At 44.8% G+C, this 18,209-nt stretch overlaps 2 protein-coding genes and 1 long non-coding RNA gene across 16 annotated transcripts; 1 reads left to right on the forward strand and 2 right to left on the reverse strand.

Annotated features, from left to right (window-relative positions):
• Window positions 1–705: 705 nt before the first annotated feature.
• LOC112270601 lies at window positions 706–2,507 on the reverse strand. Its single transcript, XR_002962878.1, has 2 exons — window positions 1,545–2,507; window positions 706–1,258 (listed from the first exon to the last, which is right to left on the reverse strand). It is a non-coding gene; the product is annotated as an uncharacterized LOC112270601 (long non-coding RNA).
• A 3,033-nt stretch (window positions 2,508–5,540) lies between these two features.
• On the forward strand, window positions 5,541–7,122 carry LOC100844172 (UPF0603 protein Os05g0401100, chloroplastic). Its single transcript, XM_003568434.3, has 3 exons — window positions 5,541–6,077; window positions 6,166–6,358; window positions 6,457–7,122. The coding sequence occupies exons 1-3, from the start codon at window positions 5,640–5,642 to the stop codon at window positions 6,702–6,704; spliced, it is 879 nt and encodes a 292-aa protein (XP_003568482.1). The 5' UTR covers window positions 5,541–5,639; the 3' UTR covers window positions 6,705–7,122.
• LOC100822319 (GDSL esterase/lipase At1g54790) lies at window positions 6,715–18,190 on the reverse strand. Of its 14 annotated transcripts, XM_024459079.1 has the most exons (11): window positions 16,416–18,189; window positions 16,206–16,268; window positions 15,089–15,129; window positions 14,796–14,867; window positions 13,252–14,187; window positions 12,952–13,108; window positions 10,760–11,595; window positions 9,386–9,586; window positions 8,543–8,709; window positions 8,038–8,308; window positions 7,298–7,679 (listed from the first exon to the last, which is right to left on the reverse strand). In XM_024459079.1, the coding sequence occupies exons 7-11, from the start codon at window positions 11,007–11,009 to the stop codon at window positions 7,411–7,413; spliced, it is 1,158 nt and encodes a 385-aa protein (XP_024314847.1). In that variant the 5' UTR covers window positions 11,010–11,595; window positions 12,952–13,108; window positions 13,252–14,187; window positions 14,796–14,867; window positions 15,089–15,129; window positions 16,206–16,268; window positions 16,416–18,189; the 3' UTR covers window positions 7,298–7,410. The 14 variants fall into 14 exon arrangements, with proteins under 14 accessions (XP_010231395.1, XP_024314847.1, XP_024314848.1 ...); XM_024459080.1 differs by having other exon boundaries at window positions 13,252–14,867; window positions 16,421–18,189; XM_024459082.1 differs by lacking the exon at window positions 15,089–15,129.
• Window positions 18,191–18,209: the final 19 nt, after the last annotated feature.

An 18,209-nucleotide genomic window follows, 5' to 3' on the forward strand; every position in this document is an offset into this window, starting at 1 on the left:
AAGTGTGGCTCGGGTAATTTTTACCGAGGTTCGGGCCACGCGGAGGTGTAAAACCCTACGTCCCGCTTCTGATTTTGTATTCACTGGACTTTGGATGGATTACAGGTTGCCAGGATGGTTCTCGGGGGATGTTACTTGTACTGCTAAGTGTCTAATGAATCGGAACCCCTTTAGTAGTGGCATTGGTACTTCTTTTATACACAAGGAGATATCACAGGTGCCATTATTTACAGCTTGACACACTAGCTGCTTGCGTGTCGAGAGTACAAGGAAGGTGGCTCGGACTGAGCCACGCTGTACAGGATGCAAATACACATCTATTGTTCTCGTGGAGTAAAACATGTGCTACGCTCACCGCAGTAGCTCTACTCAGTGAGACTAGACCCGCCGCTCTAGCTTTGTCGGAGCATTTAATACCCCTCCTTCACCGTGCTTCTCTACCCCACCTGCCCAACTGGGTGGGAGTTTGCCGGGGGAGCCCTTGGTTACGGAGGGCGAGTGACTTGCGGGGTTGTTGTCCCTTGATTTTGTCAGGAAGAGCTCCCGGCTAGCCCTGCCCGGGTAGTTTGCCTTGCGGGTAGCAACAGTGTGATCCCGTGAGCCACTGGTACGACACAGCTTCTAACCATGAATTTAGATACTCCCTCCAATTTACGGGGAGAGAGGGGTCATTTTTCTTTGGATAATTTAGAAAGTTGGGGCACATGAATTAGACCAACAATTTTATAACACTATCAGTGTCAGTGAAGATGGTGAGCCAGAGCGGTAATACAGTACCATCCATTCTTTCTAATTTATTTCACGCAACATCATTAACCCATACAGAGATCATACATGTGGCATACCTAAATACTGACAACCCAATCAGTGCAGTTGCCTCCATAGATGCCACATCGTCCTCCCTGCAATAAACACTAACCACACGTAATATTACTGGAAAGAGTCAAGAACCATTCCTAACTTGCCATTGTTATTCTAAAAACAAATGATCATGGCTGGCGTGCAAGATCACTGAACAAGCATAAAATACCCACACTGCTGACGGCTACTTAAACTGCTGACGCCGCAGCTTCGAATTGAAGCCTCCGCCTTGAACACAGTCATATACTTCCTTGGTCACCCATATGTACGGAAAAACATTTTTATGCAGAGGTTTTTATTGAAATTCAACTGCAGATTAGAAACAAATGGAGCAGCATAATGAGTGACTTCTGCAATTTGAACCAAAGCGGCCCAGGTAATTATCCATTGCTTTCCCCTGCATTGAGCAGGACAAACGTTAACAGAAAAGAACACTACAGGAAGATTTGATGCAAACTTAATACTTCCTCCGTCCAACAAATGATGTCTCAATTTTAACTAAATTTGAGTGCATCTATACATTAAGTCATGTCTAAACACATCTTCGACGATAAGACATCCTCTAGCCCATCGCAGCACATCGCACTAATTTTGCCCCAACCCTAGCCTCTGATCCTACCTAAATCGCCGAAGCATAAGGATTCCAGGCTACCAAGTACCAACACATCGAACCCATCCTTTACCTGGCAGCAGGCCCGGCCCTGGGGCGGCTTGCCCTGCTTCCCGAGTTTGCTCCGATCGGTGCTCCGGGGAGACGTGGCACGCATCGTGCAGTTCCGTGGCATCCTCTGCTGCGCGTGCTTTTCTGCTGTAAAAATAAGTTGAAAATAGGATTCCGTAACACCCGACGCCCTTCCGTGCAAAATCAATGTTTACATCTGAAATCAAAGATGGAGCAGAGCTGAGTCGCTGCCATGGCTCCAACGGCCTCGCCGGTGCAGCGGCGGGCACGCGGCACGCCCAGACCTGGAGACGGCAGGCGAGCACATGCTTGCAGTTCGTCGACTATTGTCTTCGTTTGTCCGCAACTGAAACACCAGTATCAACCTGCAGTTCCTCGACTTGGCTCCTCGCACGGTGCCTCCGTCCGTCCGCGGGAGCCGCTGGCGCCGGACTGCACTTCATTGATTCGATTCCTTTCATATTTGTGATTCATCATCAGCATAAGGACTAATCTTCCAGAAAGCCATGGACGACAAGGAGGCAGAAACAGGGCCTCTTCTTCCCTGACTCCGACCACGGCGTCGCCGCCTCGATCTCTGCCATCAGTGAGCTTTGGCTCGATTTCTCCCACATGCAAGTTCCTCTATGCCCACTGATCATTTCCCCTCAGTCAATTTGATGGTTCTGTTCGCCGCTGCTGCTTCATCATGGATGGGCGTCTCGCCGAGGTCCTCCTCGCCGCTGCTGCGTCACTGCGTCAGGCATGGCACCACAGGCAGACGAGTTCAGAGGATTTGAGGGCCGTATCAGGGAGAAAGCTGGCCGATGCTCGAAGAACGAGATCGAGGCGATCGGTTCGATGCGCACGAGGTCCGCTGGGAAGGAAATACTCCATGCGAGAGGTCCTTCGGAGGAGAAAGGAATACGCTTTTTTTTCCCCAGAAAATAGACGTGGGGTAGAACCGTACGATGACAAACGAGTGGAGAGGGAGCACAGATCGGGGCATACCGAAGGGACAGGCAAGCAGCGTCCGGCCCGGGGGCCCGCACAGGGCCACAAATTTTGGGGGACCTCCTACGGTCCTACCCTTCAACGTATACATAGGCTTGATTATACATATACACTGCTAAATTAATAATAGGTTGGTCCAAAACTACGTAACTTTCCATGATTCCATCGATCGATCCCGTAACTCTCGTAGGTCTGGCCGGACTCTCTCTCCCAAATTCTCGATTGTTTCCAAAATTTCAATTCGGCAAGATCGCTGCTGCTTCGCCTCTCTGGTTCCCTACCCGAGACAGGCCTTGCGACCAGTGCCCCGACCAATCGCCGCCAGGACGCCGCCCCTGCGCTCTCTTCTTGACCTCTGCCTGACCGCCCGACGGCCCGAGCCAGTTCTGATTTTGCGGTTCTGCTGCTGACTGCAGACTGTTACATCACCTGCATCGCCTCTCTTGATCGCCGGCAGGGGTGAGCAATGGAGCATCTAAGAATCTTATCAATCCAGTTTCTGCATAAATTGGTGGATGAGATTGATACTCATAGGCTCATAGCATCATGAACCACTTTGCATCAATGAATGTTAGAAGAAATAATAGAGCACTTTTATGATACCTCGGGATTCTAAAATTGTACCTGGGAGTACCAGATGTATCTGACCGTCAATAACAAAAGGGTAATTTTGTCTTTCCCTTCTAATCTAATCGATGTGCCCAGCCCAGCCCGACCCAAGACGGCCAGACCGATCTCCATCGTCGCTGCCGGAATGCCTAGGCCGATCTCCACCGCCGCCGCTTCCTAGCCAAGAACAACACCGGGCGGCCTCTGGAAACGGAGCAAGAAGTGAAAGAGAGAGAGACCAGCAGAGCATGGAAGGAAGTGGCGGACGGAAGAAGAGTAGAAAGAAAAGGCGCATGATCATTATCGTCATCATCATTCATGGCGCAAGGAGGTGGGGAGCCCCCACGGGCCACAGGGCCATCTCTCCAGTAACGCATAGCACGGCGCGGCCGGGTAGAGGATTAAACAAATCATCGAGCATGCCGGACGGGGTAGTGGTCGCCCCGGTTGGTGGGAATTTTATTGCAGCCTGATCTACGGACACAATTTGTGTCAGCCTCTTCTCCTCGCTCGCTGGAAAGTCCCATCGCCACCCGTTGGCTCGCCGGCCATCTCAGAGTCGTAGACAATAGGCGGCCTCATCCATCCCCTCCGCCCCCTCTGCAAGTGCCGCGACGGCCAAATCGAGTGGAACGGCTGCCCCGTCGGTGCAGCGCCTCATCCCCTCCACCGCCAGACCGTCCCTTCCTACCGCGGTGCATTCGTCCGCTCCAAGGGCGCCTCGTCCCCTCCCCGAAAGTTCTTATTGTTTTTCTTATTGCAAACACAAGATCGACCAAACTATTCCGAGAAAATTATGATTTTGCCATCCAACAAAAGGTACTCCGCTGGATTCAGACTCGGTACTCCGCAGAACTAAAGATCAAGTACCATCCAACACTAACCACTGGATTGGGACATACGAACGGCCCATATTAAATCAGGGGTACTGTAAAAGAGCTCTAATATTAAATATAATATGTATAAACTTTTTGATATAAATGTAACTTTTGATTCATTGCTAGCTTTCGCGGTGAAATTTTATATATACATACATTAGTCATTATTATTATATTTTATTAAGCCTCCCGACAAGGCCCTAAGTCCTAATTTCGCACCGGGCCCTGAAATCTCCGGACCGGGCCTGCCTGGCATTGAACTGGGCAGAATTGTGTGGCAGAGGGCTAGGCTGGGAGGCCGGCGGCAAGCGAAGTCGGTGATGGGCGGCGGCAGACAGTCGGCGGGGGCGACAGTGACGCGCGCGATGGCAGCGACTGCAGCGTCGGGTTGGCGGCATGGCGCAGTGTACGACGGCAAGGAACGGCGACGACAGCGGACGTTGCTCGACGCGGGACAGCGGCGGACGGTGTGTATCTGGAATTCTGGATGCTTATTTTGCGGGGATTAAGGGGCTATCGGGCGGAAGGCGCTGTTGCGGCGGCTTGTTTTTTTCCTTTTTTTTGCGTTCAGTTTGCGTGCGGGATGAGATGCGACGTAATTATCGGGCGGAGAACAAATGAACCTGGATCGTTTGGTTAGAGCTTATCTATGGTCCAGATTTGATTTTCCTGCTAAGTTCGTGCCTTTTTAAGTAGTAGAGATAGAGATGTATGGCAATTGTTGACCTAGTGTCCTTCTTTGTTTGTTTTCACTTGCGTAGTATAGATGATTTATTATAGGTTAACTAGTAGGATGTGTGTAGAGCTCTCCAATTAAGCCATGTTATCAAATCATCCAAACCATCTGAGCAAATAAAATATGATATCTAGACCATCTAGAATACATTGACTCCCTTTGTTCAGAAATAAGTGTACGTTTGGGTTTAAAATTTGTTCATAAAAGATTGTACTTCTCTTTTTTTTAAACAGTTTACACTAAGAAAAATCGTCTCTCTCATTACACGGAAATCAAACCCAATGACATTTTTCATGCACTTAACTCATCAGACGTGGGACAATTAAAGAGAAGAGAGATGGTGGTTTACACTTCCGATGCATTTTTTTTTCTACGTATACTTGCTCTCTAACACGTTTTTGCGCTTTTTTCTGCCGATTATAATTTAAGTCGGCAGACAAACACTAAAATAGCAAACGGATGAGAAAATGGGATTGCGATAATCAACCGCAATGCCAGACGAAATCTTAATGGACATTGAGGCTAGTGTTTTGGTTGATACACTAATACTGGTACACCAGCGTGATTTGCGATTGGGCTTAAAATTGAAACTAAACGCAATTGAACATCAGAGCAGGTGTCATTATTTGGTTCCATGTCCCGATTAAGTTAAGTTCTAAAGACACCTGGGCATTCCCCGGCTCTCGGACGACGAGACATGCGGGGCGTCCGTCCACGCTGGCACCCGCGCCTTATCCGAATCCAGAATCCCAGCCACCCAATCACAATATCCAAGTTCCACAAAAATCCAAACCAAAACGGAAACAGCCAGCTAGCGGAGGAAGGAAGGAAACTCCTCCGGCGATCTCTCCCCCCCTCACAAACTCCATCCTCTCCCGAAATGCTAATGGAGACCCTCCTCTCCCCCTCCGCATTGCTCAGCCCAGCACTCCGCGGCTCCTCCTCCAAGACGACGAAGCTAGTACCTCCCGCCGCCTCGTGCAAGCCTACCACGATCTCCTGCTTGCTCAGGAAGCCGCAGGCGGTCGTTGCTTCTTCTCGAGGGGACGGCGTCGTTGGGAGCAGCTGGGTTTCGTTGTTGCAGCATGGCATGGCCGCGGCAGCTCTGTCTCTGGCGCTCACGCTCGCGCCGGCTCCGGCCCCGGCCGTGGCGTCGGAGTTCGACGTGCTGAACGATGGCCCGCCGGCCGACACGTACGTGGTGGACGACGCGGGCGTGCTGAGCCGCGTGACCAAGTCCGACGTGAAGCGGCTCGCCCGCGACCTCGAGGCCCGCAAGAACATCCGGATCAACTTCGTCACCGTCCGCAAGCTCACGGTACGTAATTAACTCGTAGCTGATCAGGATTCAGCCGGCGTTTAGGCTGCCAATTAAGCTCACTCTGCCCCTCAATTGCGCGACGCAGAGCAAGGCTGACGCGTTCGAGTACGCGGACCAAGTGCTGGAGAAGTGGTACCCGACGGTGGAGGAGGGCGGCAACAAGGGGATCGTCGTGCTCGTCACCAGCCAGAAGGAAGGCGCCATCACCGGCGGCCCCGCATTCGTGCAGGCAGTCGGGGACGCCATCCTCGACGCCACCGTCTCCGAGAACCTGCCAGGTTACTTAGTTAGCTTCCCCCTTCCCCCTTCCCGGAGGGATGTACGGCGATCGAGCTAGCACGGAAAACTAAACTACGGAGCTCTGCTCTCCTTGCAGTGCTGGCGACGGACGAGAAGTACAACGAGGCGATCTACTCGACGGCGAAGCGGCTGGTGGCGGCCATCGACGGGCTGCCGGACCCGGGTGGGCCGGCGTTCCAGGAGAGCAAGCGGGAGTCCAACTTCAAGAGCAAGGAGGAGACGGAGGAGAAGCGCGGACAGTTCACGCTCGTCGTCGGGGGACTGCTCGTCATCGCCTTCGTCGTGCCCATGGCGCAGTACTACGCCTACATCTCCAAGAAGTGATCCAGCAGCGTGCGATGCACAGTAAATTAATTACTCGAGAGAAGAAGGAAATTGTTCGGTTCCTCCCCACGGTTTTCCGTTGGAATTTTTAGAAGTGAACACAGGGTGAGTGATCAAAACATGCAAGCGCATTCTTCTGTGCAGTACTGCAGTGTGCGGATGAAGGGACTGTTTGGGACTTGAATTTCACAGGAATCAGTTCAGTTCCTGCAGGATTCAGAAGAAATTCTCACCCATTGGTAACTTAATCTGCTTGCGGTAGCTCAAATGGACATACATATCTGTCGTTAACTTGATGTAAAACAACCGTTTCTTACCTCAGTTCGTCAATACTCGATGCCATTAAGTGCTTGCAGAGTGCGAAACTTTCCTTCAAAACTTGCATTCTACAAATGAAATCTTGTTATAAACTTCTCAACTTCTCTTTTCGACTTAGTCCCTGTTTTCATTGAATGTAATTTTTGTGTGCTCCCCGGTATTTACTCCAAACTCAATCTATTAATCAAAAGGCAGATCTCCGCCGATAACTTGGAAAAAAACCGAAACCTTTGGTAGTTTTGCAGAGGGAAGGGCGCACATCAGGCATGACAGTCTTGGACAATTGAAAAGAAGCCATATAAGATTATTAACAAGTGATAAATACATCATTTGCTATCAATACAAACTTGCAGTGGTTTGCTAATTCAGTGGGGTAAATACCAGCTCATTAGAATCTCGGTTTTAGGAGGAATGGCATCTTGTCAACGAATGGAGGATCGGAGTGTCTCCCGGTCAGAATCTGTGATGTAATGTGGAAATTTGCAGCTTCTGTGTAATGTATTCCGTCCCAGTTGACATATTCAGTACTGTCACTGCACCCTTTTGCAGTTACAAGATTGCCATTTACAGACTTTGTCTGTCCACACGGTACTCGACCATCATAGTTCAGGGGTGGCCCTCCATATCCACAACATGCTTGTGTTGGATTCTCGAACCCTGCAAGATTTTGAAGTGCAAATTAAAAAAAATCACTTGAATTATTGCTAAAAAATATTACTGCGTTAAATAGTTCAACAAATGTAAAAACCCATAGTACACGGAAGTCAAAGAGACAAAGACTAGGCAGGATGAGCAAAGAGACAAAAACTAAAGCATCTTTGTTTTCCCTCCTTTAGTGGGCTGATCATTGCTAGCACTTGTTCAGGAATGATTGTAAAATTTCATCATAAGCCTTCTACTTAAGCTTGATTAGAATTCTTGAAAACATCTTTCCTGGTAAATGGACACCAAACGATATCTTGTGCATTAGTTTGTTTTTATAACTAGAGAATATGTTGAAGTGTAGTTTGCTTACCATATCGAGAATAATTGGCGATCAGGCTGTACTTGATGGAGTAGATGTCAATGTAAGTGATATCAGCTCCAGCAAATTGACCTCTTAACTTTGTGCAAAGTGCATGCAGCTGTAAGTTAAAAATCTTTGCAGCACGATTGTGCTTTGTTACACAATGAACTTCATCCAGTTGTGATGGGTCTTTGCCAAAAAGAGCTATGTTTTGAGGTAAGCAACCGAGAGGGCCTGTATTGTGGATCCAGAATTTCCTGGCACCTTGCTCGTATAGTGACTGAAATAAGGAGTACAGACTCTAAGGTCAAATTATAGATGATAAAAAGAATATAGGAGTTAGGAACTTCCACAAGACGTATATAACTAGAAGAGTATAGCAAGATCCAATAATGCATAATCCGGAACCTATATGAACTACATCCAGAGTTTTTACCTCTATTAGCAGTGTAATTACCAAAATACACTGAAGCAAATATGACTAGCATATGCACTGAAGTATATAACTACAAACCTTTAGCCCAGTTTCAAATTCCAGCAAAATAGTCGGAATGGATGCAATGACTTGGTCCTCTGTTTTCGAGTAGAATTGACCAGCAAGGTCATTTTGACCAATATCAAACATGTAGAGTCCCTTTGAAAAGTAATCCAACTGAGGAATATACCGCCTGTACCTATCTCCTGAAAAAAGTATGATAAAGCAATTCTGTTACAAATAGAGTTCCATTCATTGGGTGATTATCAGTTGTATTGAGAAGTCATCTGATTAAACCATCAGTTGAAATACTTGAAAACTAAATTAAAAAAAAATGAAAGCTTGTGAGACCACTTAAACGGCATAGCCCTAGACCTATTACAACATCAAGCCTTAAATTTTACGATTGCACTCAGTACAACAATACCAAATATGTTACGACCGTTGCAAATTGTTGTAGTCTCATGGCTGCAGAATTTTAGATAATTTTGCCTCTTGGCTGCAGAATTTAGTTAGTTCTGCATCTTTCTTTCTTTTTCTCACTTTGCACAGTTACATTTCATTTTAATATATGACTGTAGGCACTTTACCTACAGCCTTTAACCTTAAAAAAAAATGTCGTAGTCTAAGTTACCTGATGAAGAATAAGAAACTTAGTTGGTCCTTCACAAATACGGTATGCACTTAACATTATGCGTACTTAATCATTTTGATGGTTCTAGTTATTTTGCTGAGATCTTTCATGAGTTCAGACTATTTTAACTCAATGGTTTCAGTACAGATTAAATGCATATAGGATGCTGAATAAGACATTCTATTTTAGGACTCCGCTATATCCAAAGTTGTGGCATGCAAGTACAAGACAACTTGTTAATGTCATACCTTTAGAGAGCAGCTTAGTGACTTTTTCCTTGAATGCAAAGAATTGCTTAATCTGAAGACCGAAGGAAAACGGACTGACAGATGTTGCAGTTGCTGGAGTAATTGAACAGCCCGCTTGAGCAAAATTAACACCTGCCAGGAAGTTAGGTGCACCAACAGAATCCAAGTACGAGTTGAGGAATGGCATATCCATCGCATCCACTACAAGGAGAAGTTCAAGAAACATACATCAGACCACTTGATTTGTTCTTCGACTAAGTAAGAAAAACAGCTTACAGTCATGTCAAGAGAATCAACACTCAGTGCAAATCATTATTTCTGACAAAAATAATGCAATACTGCTCCCACTAAAGAACTTCCTAATATGAGTAAGCCAAATGGCCCAGCTTACCAGCCATACACCTTTGCATAATTTTTCATAAATTTTGTTGTGTGCCAATGAAACTGATACTGCACAACTTCTTCTCATTCCACTTATTGTCATCAAACCAAGGAATTCATGCTTGTAAGTTAGTGATGATTCGCTGACAGCATAACTTTCAGAAAATATTATTTTCTGCAAAGAGAACTGTGCTAGCAATTTGTTTGCTTCTTAGCTACTCCTCCAAACTATTACTAGACATGTTTCTCCTCCAAGCTCCCATCATTACACGGCCTCGTAATGATTTAATTGATCAAAGTCAGCTGCAAAGCACTGTCCTTACAAACTAGTTAAATGAAAGTACATGATAGGTCTCAGTCGCTACAGCCGGTAGGGAAGGCAGCCAGATTGAAACAGTCTCTCAATTTTCCGTGATTACGATGAATTCCATCAATAAGCAGCAGTTGCTTTCCCCACAGATCCACCGAAACCCACCAGAATGTTGCAACAAACAGGGGTGCCAGATTGCACGAACTGGACTGGACCCCCACGTCCAGCAAAATTCCTCGAGTAATATAGTGTTAGAACAGTGTGTGCAACTACCAAGGACCAGTTGCAGTGGTGATGCATAGATCTCCACTCCTAACCACCGCCCGGTGGCATTTGACCTATCAGGCAAACGACAACACTAACCAATTCGCCCTTTCCTCCAACCACCGCCCGGACCAGATGGGCACACTGTCTTCAAAGATCCACGCAAAACCAAATCATCCGTATATCACCCGTACACGGTACACCGACTCTTTTCGCGTGCAACATCCCTACCAATAATCATCAGAGGCACTAACGAATCATTTCGACAATCTACGAGACATCAATTTCTTTCGTGCAATTCAGGGAGAAGCAGCATCGCCTCTGCACCGTTTCTAGTGGCGCGATTCAGATGTCAACAAAGCGGCGGTTAACGAGACACACACAGCAGGAATAGATGGAAATCGGGAGGGGTTGCTTACTGAGGAAGTCGACGATGAGGCGGCCGTCAGAGAACCGGCCAGAGGGGCTGCCGAAGAAGGTGGAGCCGTAGGGAGGGGGCATGGGCTCGAAGCCGGCGGCGATGCGGCCGCCGGTGTCGGAGTTGGAGTCGCCGAAGTTGAACGCTGCCGGGTAGTCGAAGTCCGACGACGCTGAGGCCTCACGGCCGCCGCCTCCGCCGAGGCAGAGGACGACGAGGAGGAGCGCCACGGCCGCAGGCGTAGGACGCATGGCTGCGGCCTGCGGGCGCGGTGGTTGGAAGTTGGAACTGCTTTGACCACCTCGCTACTCCACTCCGCTGTAGACTATCTTGTGATTTCTGTTACTCCAACCATGGGAGGCGGAGATTGGTGCGAATGAAGAAGAGGAAGCAGGAGCACTGGAGGAGGTGGTCGATGCTTGAAGCTTTGGAGCTTGCGGAAGCAGATTTGGTTTGAGATTAGGATCACAAAGGGTAGGCCACTGATGATTAAATGAAGTGTTAGGCCGTTTTGAAGGGTTTTTTTTTGCATTGGAGCCCTTACATAGATGGCATATTCTGAGTTCTTACTAAAGACAAGTTATGCAAGAGGATCAGGTGGTAATTATGGAGATTTCAAGGGGTATGCAGTGAATTGTTTTCGCGATATCCTTCCTTGAAGGATATAACTGTTTTCTGACATTGCAAGTGAAGATAAATTGAGCCAAAATCCGTCTTGGGTAACGTGTCCCACTTGATGCACTGCCCATAATGTTTTTTTTCACACGCATGCGCCCATAATGTTTGTTTTCTTTTTCTGTTAGTTAGTCATTTGAATTGGGGCTGATCTTAGATTTCCTGCAAAAATAAAAAAGAATTTAGATTTTTGGCGGAACCTAGATTTCAGGGAAACTTGATTGACAGGGTGTTGGTTTTGGTCAATTGAATGCTAAATAGACCATCGAATAAACACGGGGAGATTTGCGTGCGACTCCTTTTTTTTTACTCTTCCGAACCATATTACTTGTCTCAAATTTTTCCAGATATGAATATATGTATGTTTAAAAAATATTTAGATGCATGTAATATTGCGACAAGTAATATGGATCGGAGGGAGGAGCTTTTTTATTGGGGATTAGCTAAACCAGAGCACCTACTCCAGTTTGTTTAAGCAGAAACATCACTTTGATCAAGGGGGGTCTGCGAGTAAATAAGGAATTTTGACGGGGTTAGGAGCATGATTTTATTTAAATGAAACGCAGCTGGTGTGGTGTGGGGTCAAAGAGGGGGGACATAAGTGGCAGGATGCAACGGTGTAAGTGGCAGTGGTGCCGTGGTGCGCGGGCGATTTACTTTTCTAATGACGCTTAGCTCAGGGCTCCACCCGCACATGGCACGGCCAAAGACAGCATCAGACATTCTTCTTCATTACTTGCTGCCACGCTTAACGTTGCATCGAATGAATGAACAGTTTTTACAACGACGAGGCCGGTAAAAAATCATTTTCTTTTGATTATACACACGGCTAATAAAATCCCTAGCATGATGCTGCCTTCTCAGTAATTTGTGTGGATTATGTTTTATACTCCCTCCGTCCAACAAAAGATGTCTCAACTTTGATTAAATTTGAATGCATTTATATACTAAGTCATGTCTAGATATATCCAAATTTTAATAAATTTGAGACATCCTTTGTTGGACGGAGGAAGTAAATTTATATTACTCTGTATTGAAAGAAAAATTCAAAAACAAAAGTGATGATTTTTTTTAGCATGTAACTTATGTTGTTGGTCGAGTTGCTAGTCAAAGTTAAAGGATATTCCCTCTTTTTTCATAAAGAATGACGCGGGGGCATTTCGAGGTCGAATTTTGACAAAAATTAACCGATAATATGTAGATTATATGTTATAGATTTTATACCGTTGAAAACGTATTTAAAATACAAATCAAATGATATAATTTTTGTAGCACGCAACCTTAAAATCATTACTCTAATTATTGGTCAAAGTAAATTTTTAAAATGTGTGCGTGCCATTTGTTTTTGAAAAGGAGGGAGTAAAATACATGGAGTATTGTGTGGTTTTTGTCGGGTTGAAGGTCGGACTCGGTTGACGAAACCAATGAGTACACAATTGCAGTTCAGTTGCATAAAAAAAGTTCTAAACCGAAATTTGAATTTCATAGAAAGTTCAAGGAAGAAAATCTTTTCCTTACCGTGTCATCAACGAGGTCAGCTTGCTCTGTTCAGAAATTCTGCACGGAGGAAGAACACGATTCCTGTACGAGTCCGTCTGGCGTCCTTCTACGGCTTGCTTGTCTTGTGTAGTCTTGTGTTCGGGATTTCTGATAAGCCATGCGATTTGTATATGGCCTAAAAGGCTAAAACATCTTAGTGCGATTCGTATCACTTATCAGAGGCAGGTTGCATACAAGCGAAGACATAATAAAAAAAAGCATACAAGCAAAGACCGTACGAGCAAGACCGGGATCAGCACACGATGCTACTGCACTCACCAGACTTCCGAGTCTTCTCCAGCTTACTACTCCGTACCTTCGTTTTCTGAAACCTCCGGTTTCCTTCCATTTTTGTTATGTTCCTCCTGTGGTCTTCTCCGGTTTCCTACCTTCGCTTTCCTGTAACCTCCGGTTGCATACAAGCACCAAAGCGGAGATTCCCTTGCGCTCAATCAGTAGCGGGGCGGCTTGATGGCACGTGGGGGCGGCTCGGTGCTGAGATGGGGGAGGATAAAATCATCTCCTTTCCTATTCTTATACTAACACATTTTGTTGTTTGTATAAATTATTTAATGGTCCAAATGAAGTCATAATTTTATAAAAAATTCAGTGTAGTCTTAAGATGAGAAAATCCACCTTAAAAAGTTTGAAACTCTGGCATGTATATTTCTATTGGTATATGGCATATGAATGGTATATGTAATTGATATATATCATCGGTATATGATATAGGAATGGTGTATGATATATGCACGATATGTCATTGCTATATAATATATGAATGGTATATGTCATTGGAATATGGTAAATCAAATTTCAATGGTGTGCATGTGTCCCAGAAAAAAGAAGTCGGTTTAATCTCAATATTAGTACTCAACAGTACCAAAAAAGTAATAATTCTAGAGAATTTGCTCTGAAATTTTTGAATACTGAAGGTGAATTTTCCCATCTTAACCCTACCCTCAAATTTTCATAAATTCTGAATTTGTTTGGACCATTAAATAATTTATACAAGCAACAACATGTGTTACTATAAGAATAGCAAAGTCCAAGCTCTCCTCTTCCTTCTCTCGCTGCAGCGCTATAAGCCCGAACATATGGAGACCCTTTGCTCAGCAGGAATCACATGGAAGCTGTGCCGATACAAGCAAGTGCCATTTTTGTTCTGTTCCTGCCGGGGTCTTGGATCATACAGTAGTTTTGTTGTTACACCGCCTGCATCAACTGGTCTCAGCTGAATATGTATGGAAATCAAATCTCTCTGCCAATGAAGTCTGGAATTCAAATATTTTGCATTTATATATTCGTAGAATTCTCTCTATATCGATTATACTCCCTCTGTTCCATAACTCATGTCTCAAATTTGCCCAAAAATGGATGTATCGGGTCTGTCTATACAGCAGGCGCCTGTTTTTAGATACCAAAACAGGCACCTGATTTCTGAAAGAAAAACAGGCGCCTGAAAATTCAAATAAAACCAGTCTTCTACTCGTTTAAAAGAAACCAGACACACAAAGGAACATATTATAAGAAAAACATGCACCTAATGGTTTAAAAGCCAGCCTCGTAATACCAGAATCATGCATTCACCTATGGTAAGGGGAAACAAACTACACTGACTGAGTGACAAATTCAAACAACCTCAAGATAAAACTCAGAATCAAAAAATAATGAACAAAATTACTGGCTGCAATTCCAGTATTAAACAACTGCAATTGCATTTCATACGATGCTCGATTGCGAGTAGTAAAGTACATGCAATTTAAGTTAAATAAATGACACCAACAAACAGATCACAGCTAGGCAAAACAGAAAATGAGCACCTGTTCATTGCTGATTCAAGGAAAACTCTAGCTTCCCTCATCGAACTGTCCATGCAACATAAGTAGATCCATCTAAGCAACAGAAACATCAGTCACAATTGACAAAATGAATCGACAAACATACTGGGCTGCAATTCCAGTATTAAACAACTGCAATTGCATTTGATACAATGCTCGATTGCAAGAAGTCAAAGACATGCAAATTTAGTTAAAAAATAACACCAACAAAGAGATCACAGCAAGGCAAAGAGAAAATGAGTACATGTTCATTGATGATTTGAGGAAAACTCTACCTTCCCTCGCCAAATTGTCCATACAACATAAGTAGATCCATCTAAGAAAAAGAAACAGAAGTCACAATCAACAAAAATGAAGGAACAAACATACTGGGCTGCAATGCCAGTTTTAAACATCTGCGATTGCATTTGATAACATGCTCGATTGCAAGTATTGAAGTACATGCAGATTTCCATGAAGATATGGCACCAACAAAGGAATGACAACAAGGAAAAAATAGAAATTTTGTACCTTTTCAGTAAAAAACGTGCAATACAGCACGGAATGACAGCAAGGAAATCGGTCTTAAGCAAATATAAGATAATTGCACTAACTCCAAGCTGGAATTGCAGCTGCGAAGACATGCAATTTCAGTAAAAAAAATACTCCCTCCGATCCTCGACAACAATTTAGGAATGGAGGTAGTAGATTGCGAGCAATTTCAACTGCAATGCAATTGCACTTTGTAAGGACTACAATCAGCAAAGCTACATGAGAAAAACCAACCCCCGAAATTAGATTGGATGCAATTTCAAAAATCGAAACACTACAATCAGCAAGGATACACGTGCAGAAAACCATAAAAATAGAACCGCAATCGGCAAAACTTCAGGTGCAAAAAATTGCATTCAAGATATTAAGAGAGCCATGAACAGTTTTGAGAATGAGAAAGGCTGGAGCTGCAATCAGTATTGCAAAACAGAAAAGAAACAAATTTGCATTAAAAGGGCAGTGCAAAACTTAGTGCAAAAAATGGGTCCTACTAGTTTGTTTCACATAAATTTGTGAAATCCTTTCAAGTCAATTGAAGAGGGAACGATAAACAGAAGGGGAGCTGAGAAAAAAACAAAAACATAAGTGGATAGAACACAAATGAGGGCCCAGAACACTCTTTGCACCAAACATCTTGCAGTGAAGTCCAAATATTGGTGAAAAACACCTATAAACCCAAAAATGAAACTGCAGTTGCAGCTGGCAACAATTGGAATTGCAAAAAGTTAACAGTATTCCAATTAAATTAGAAGGGTGATGCAATTGTGCAAGGCATTGAGTAATTGCAATTAAATTAGAAGGGTGGTGCCGTGCATGCTGGTGTCGGACGCCGTGAGCGTCTTGCAGAGAATCACTGCTTACTGGTCTCGCCGTCCACGCTGCCGCTCCCATCCTCGTCCCTCCGTGCATCCGCCTCATTGCGTCCTACAAGCGAGTGCATCAGAAACAAAATCAGGCCAAAATCTTCTTTTTTCTGCAACAACATCTAGCAGAAACCAAATCGAAACAATACCAAATGACTCAAAGAGATCTGAAAAGTAGAAAAATAGTGTGTGTGTGTGTGTGAATAACCTTACAGCAAACCAAAAGCTGCAAATCTTAGGCAGAGCTTGTCCCCTTTAGGCAGCATAAATCCCCTCCAAAAGCTTCTCTCGCCTTTTGACTGTACACAGAAAAACCCAATTTCAATCACTAAAATTAGCTAACTGAAACCGAACACCACTTAATAACACACAAGTGACATAACTGATGTCCCTAGACAGACTGAAATGATAAGCCCAGATTTCACACAAAGAGAAATTAGAATTACCACAAATCATAAAAGACCTTAATTGACATGTATGCAAAAGTTTCAGTTAAAGAGGTTGCAGTGCCTTCCTTGTAAAACTGATAGACACAAGTATTACGATTTTATGTTTGTATTTTCGCTTCATCTTTTTCCTTTTTGAGCATGGAGAATATCCCCTCTAAATGCAGACAAAATACGTTGATGGATCACCATAATCGCCTAAAAAATATATATATACAACAAGTGGAAGAGGCTTCAAGCTGATAAACAGAGAGCTTCTCAAAAATACACTTCTCGGCATTACGCTAGTGCAACCTAGCCTAACTTCTATCAAATTAAGTGAAGCAAGAACAGTGGACAAAAATCACTGAGAATTCCCACCAAAAAATCAAAGGCGTGTGGAGTATACTAGTTGAGAGGACCATCTCACATCAACGACTAAAGACAAAGAGCAGTAAATCAAAGGCATGTGTAGCAATGACTAGTTAGCAAGTCACTTAAGGTAAATCCTTTGTCTATCAGTGTATGTTTCCTAATCAGCACAGGTATACTACCCAACATCAATGAGAAAAAAAGGGAAGCACAAATGAACACGCACTGACAGTAAAATGGTTGCATGTGTGTTGTTCCCTGTAAAAGAGCAAAAACATTGAACTAGTACAAAGAAGCTAGTCTTCTTTCTAGGTAATATGTTCAAATTAACACATGCTAAAACGATATGCTACTTTGTGTTTTGCTACAACCAACACCTTCTAGTCTATCAAAATTCAGAAATTTATGGTTCTGTTAGAGCAAAATTTTCAAGGGATGGAAAAAAGCAATGATAGCCCCATAAATGACATAATGCAAATAGAAAAATAATTCTGCAAATATGCCTTGCTCTCAAGGTAGAACAACAAAAAAGTCACAGTACAAACACAACTGTCTCTTCCAGGTAAAGTTCAACCTGACGCTAGTGTACATGAAAAGCAAAATTCACTGCCAACGGCCACCCCCTATGAAATGTGTGGCACAGATAAACCACCACTTATGTAGATTAAAGTAAAATTCACTCTCAAGTCAGGTCAATTGCATCTTCCACAGACGGCCAAAAGCACCACAAACACATGTTACAGCACAAGTAAGAGAATCCCCATTACGAGTGGTGGACGGAATCACATCAGAGAGAGGCTGGGCGCACGAACGACAGTTGAACTGGCAGGAGAGGAGGGATTAGGCCGAGGGGCTCAGGCGGCGGCGGAGCTGGAGATGGAGGACATAGGGGCGGAGATTGGGGGGCAGGCGCATGGACATCGGCCGGAGGTAGGAGATGAGGAGGACGATGGCCAGGAGTACTTACCTCCTGCTCTTCCAGCCCCCTCCAATGGTGCTCACCTGGTGGGGACAGAAGCAGCCTCCGCCGCCGACGAGCACGCCACCCCTTCCTCTTCCTCGACGTGCCTCCGCTGTGCCCTCCCCCCTCCCGGCGAACCTCCACATCCGCGTCTCCTCTCTCCTGCGACGGGAGTGCGCCGCCTCTCATTTCCCCTTACCTTTTGTTTTCTCGAGCTCTGAGTGGTCAACGGGTGGGCAGAAGA

This window comes from Brachypodium distachyon, chromosome 2 (assembly GCF_000005505.3).
Source record: "Brachypodium distachyon strain Bd21 chromosome 2, Brachypodium_distachyon_v3.0, whole genome shotgun sequence".
Taxonomy (NCBI): Eukaryota; Viridiplantae; Streptophyta; class Magnoliopsida; order Poales; family Poaceae; genus Brachypodium; species Brachypodium distachyon.

Coding starts and splice junctions, on each gene's coding strand:
- LOC100844172 (XM_003568434.3), top strand. CDS start 5,640: ATGCTAATGGAGACCCTCCTCTCCCCCTCCGCATTGCTCAGCCCAGCA. Junction 6,078..6,165: donor TCACCGTCCGCAAGCTCACG/GTACGTAATTAA, acceptor TGCGCGACGCAG/AGCAAGGCTGACGCGTTCGA. Junction 6,359..6,456: donor CGTCTCCGAGAACCTGCCAG/GTTACTTAGTTA, acceptor CTCTCCTTGCAG/TGCTGGCGACGGACGAGAAG.
- LOC100822319 (XM_010233093.3), bottom strand. CDS start 11,009: ATGCGTCCTACGCCTGCGGCCGTGGCGCTCCTCCTCGTCGTCCTCTGC. Junction 8,710..9,385: donor CACTAAGCTGCTCTCTAAAG/GTATGACATTAA, acceptor TACTTTTTTCAG/GAGATAGGTACAGGCGGTAT. Junction 8,309..8,542: donor AATTTGAAACTGGGCTAAAG/GTTTGTAGTTAT, acceptor TCCTTATTTCAG/TCACTATACGAGCAAGGTGC.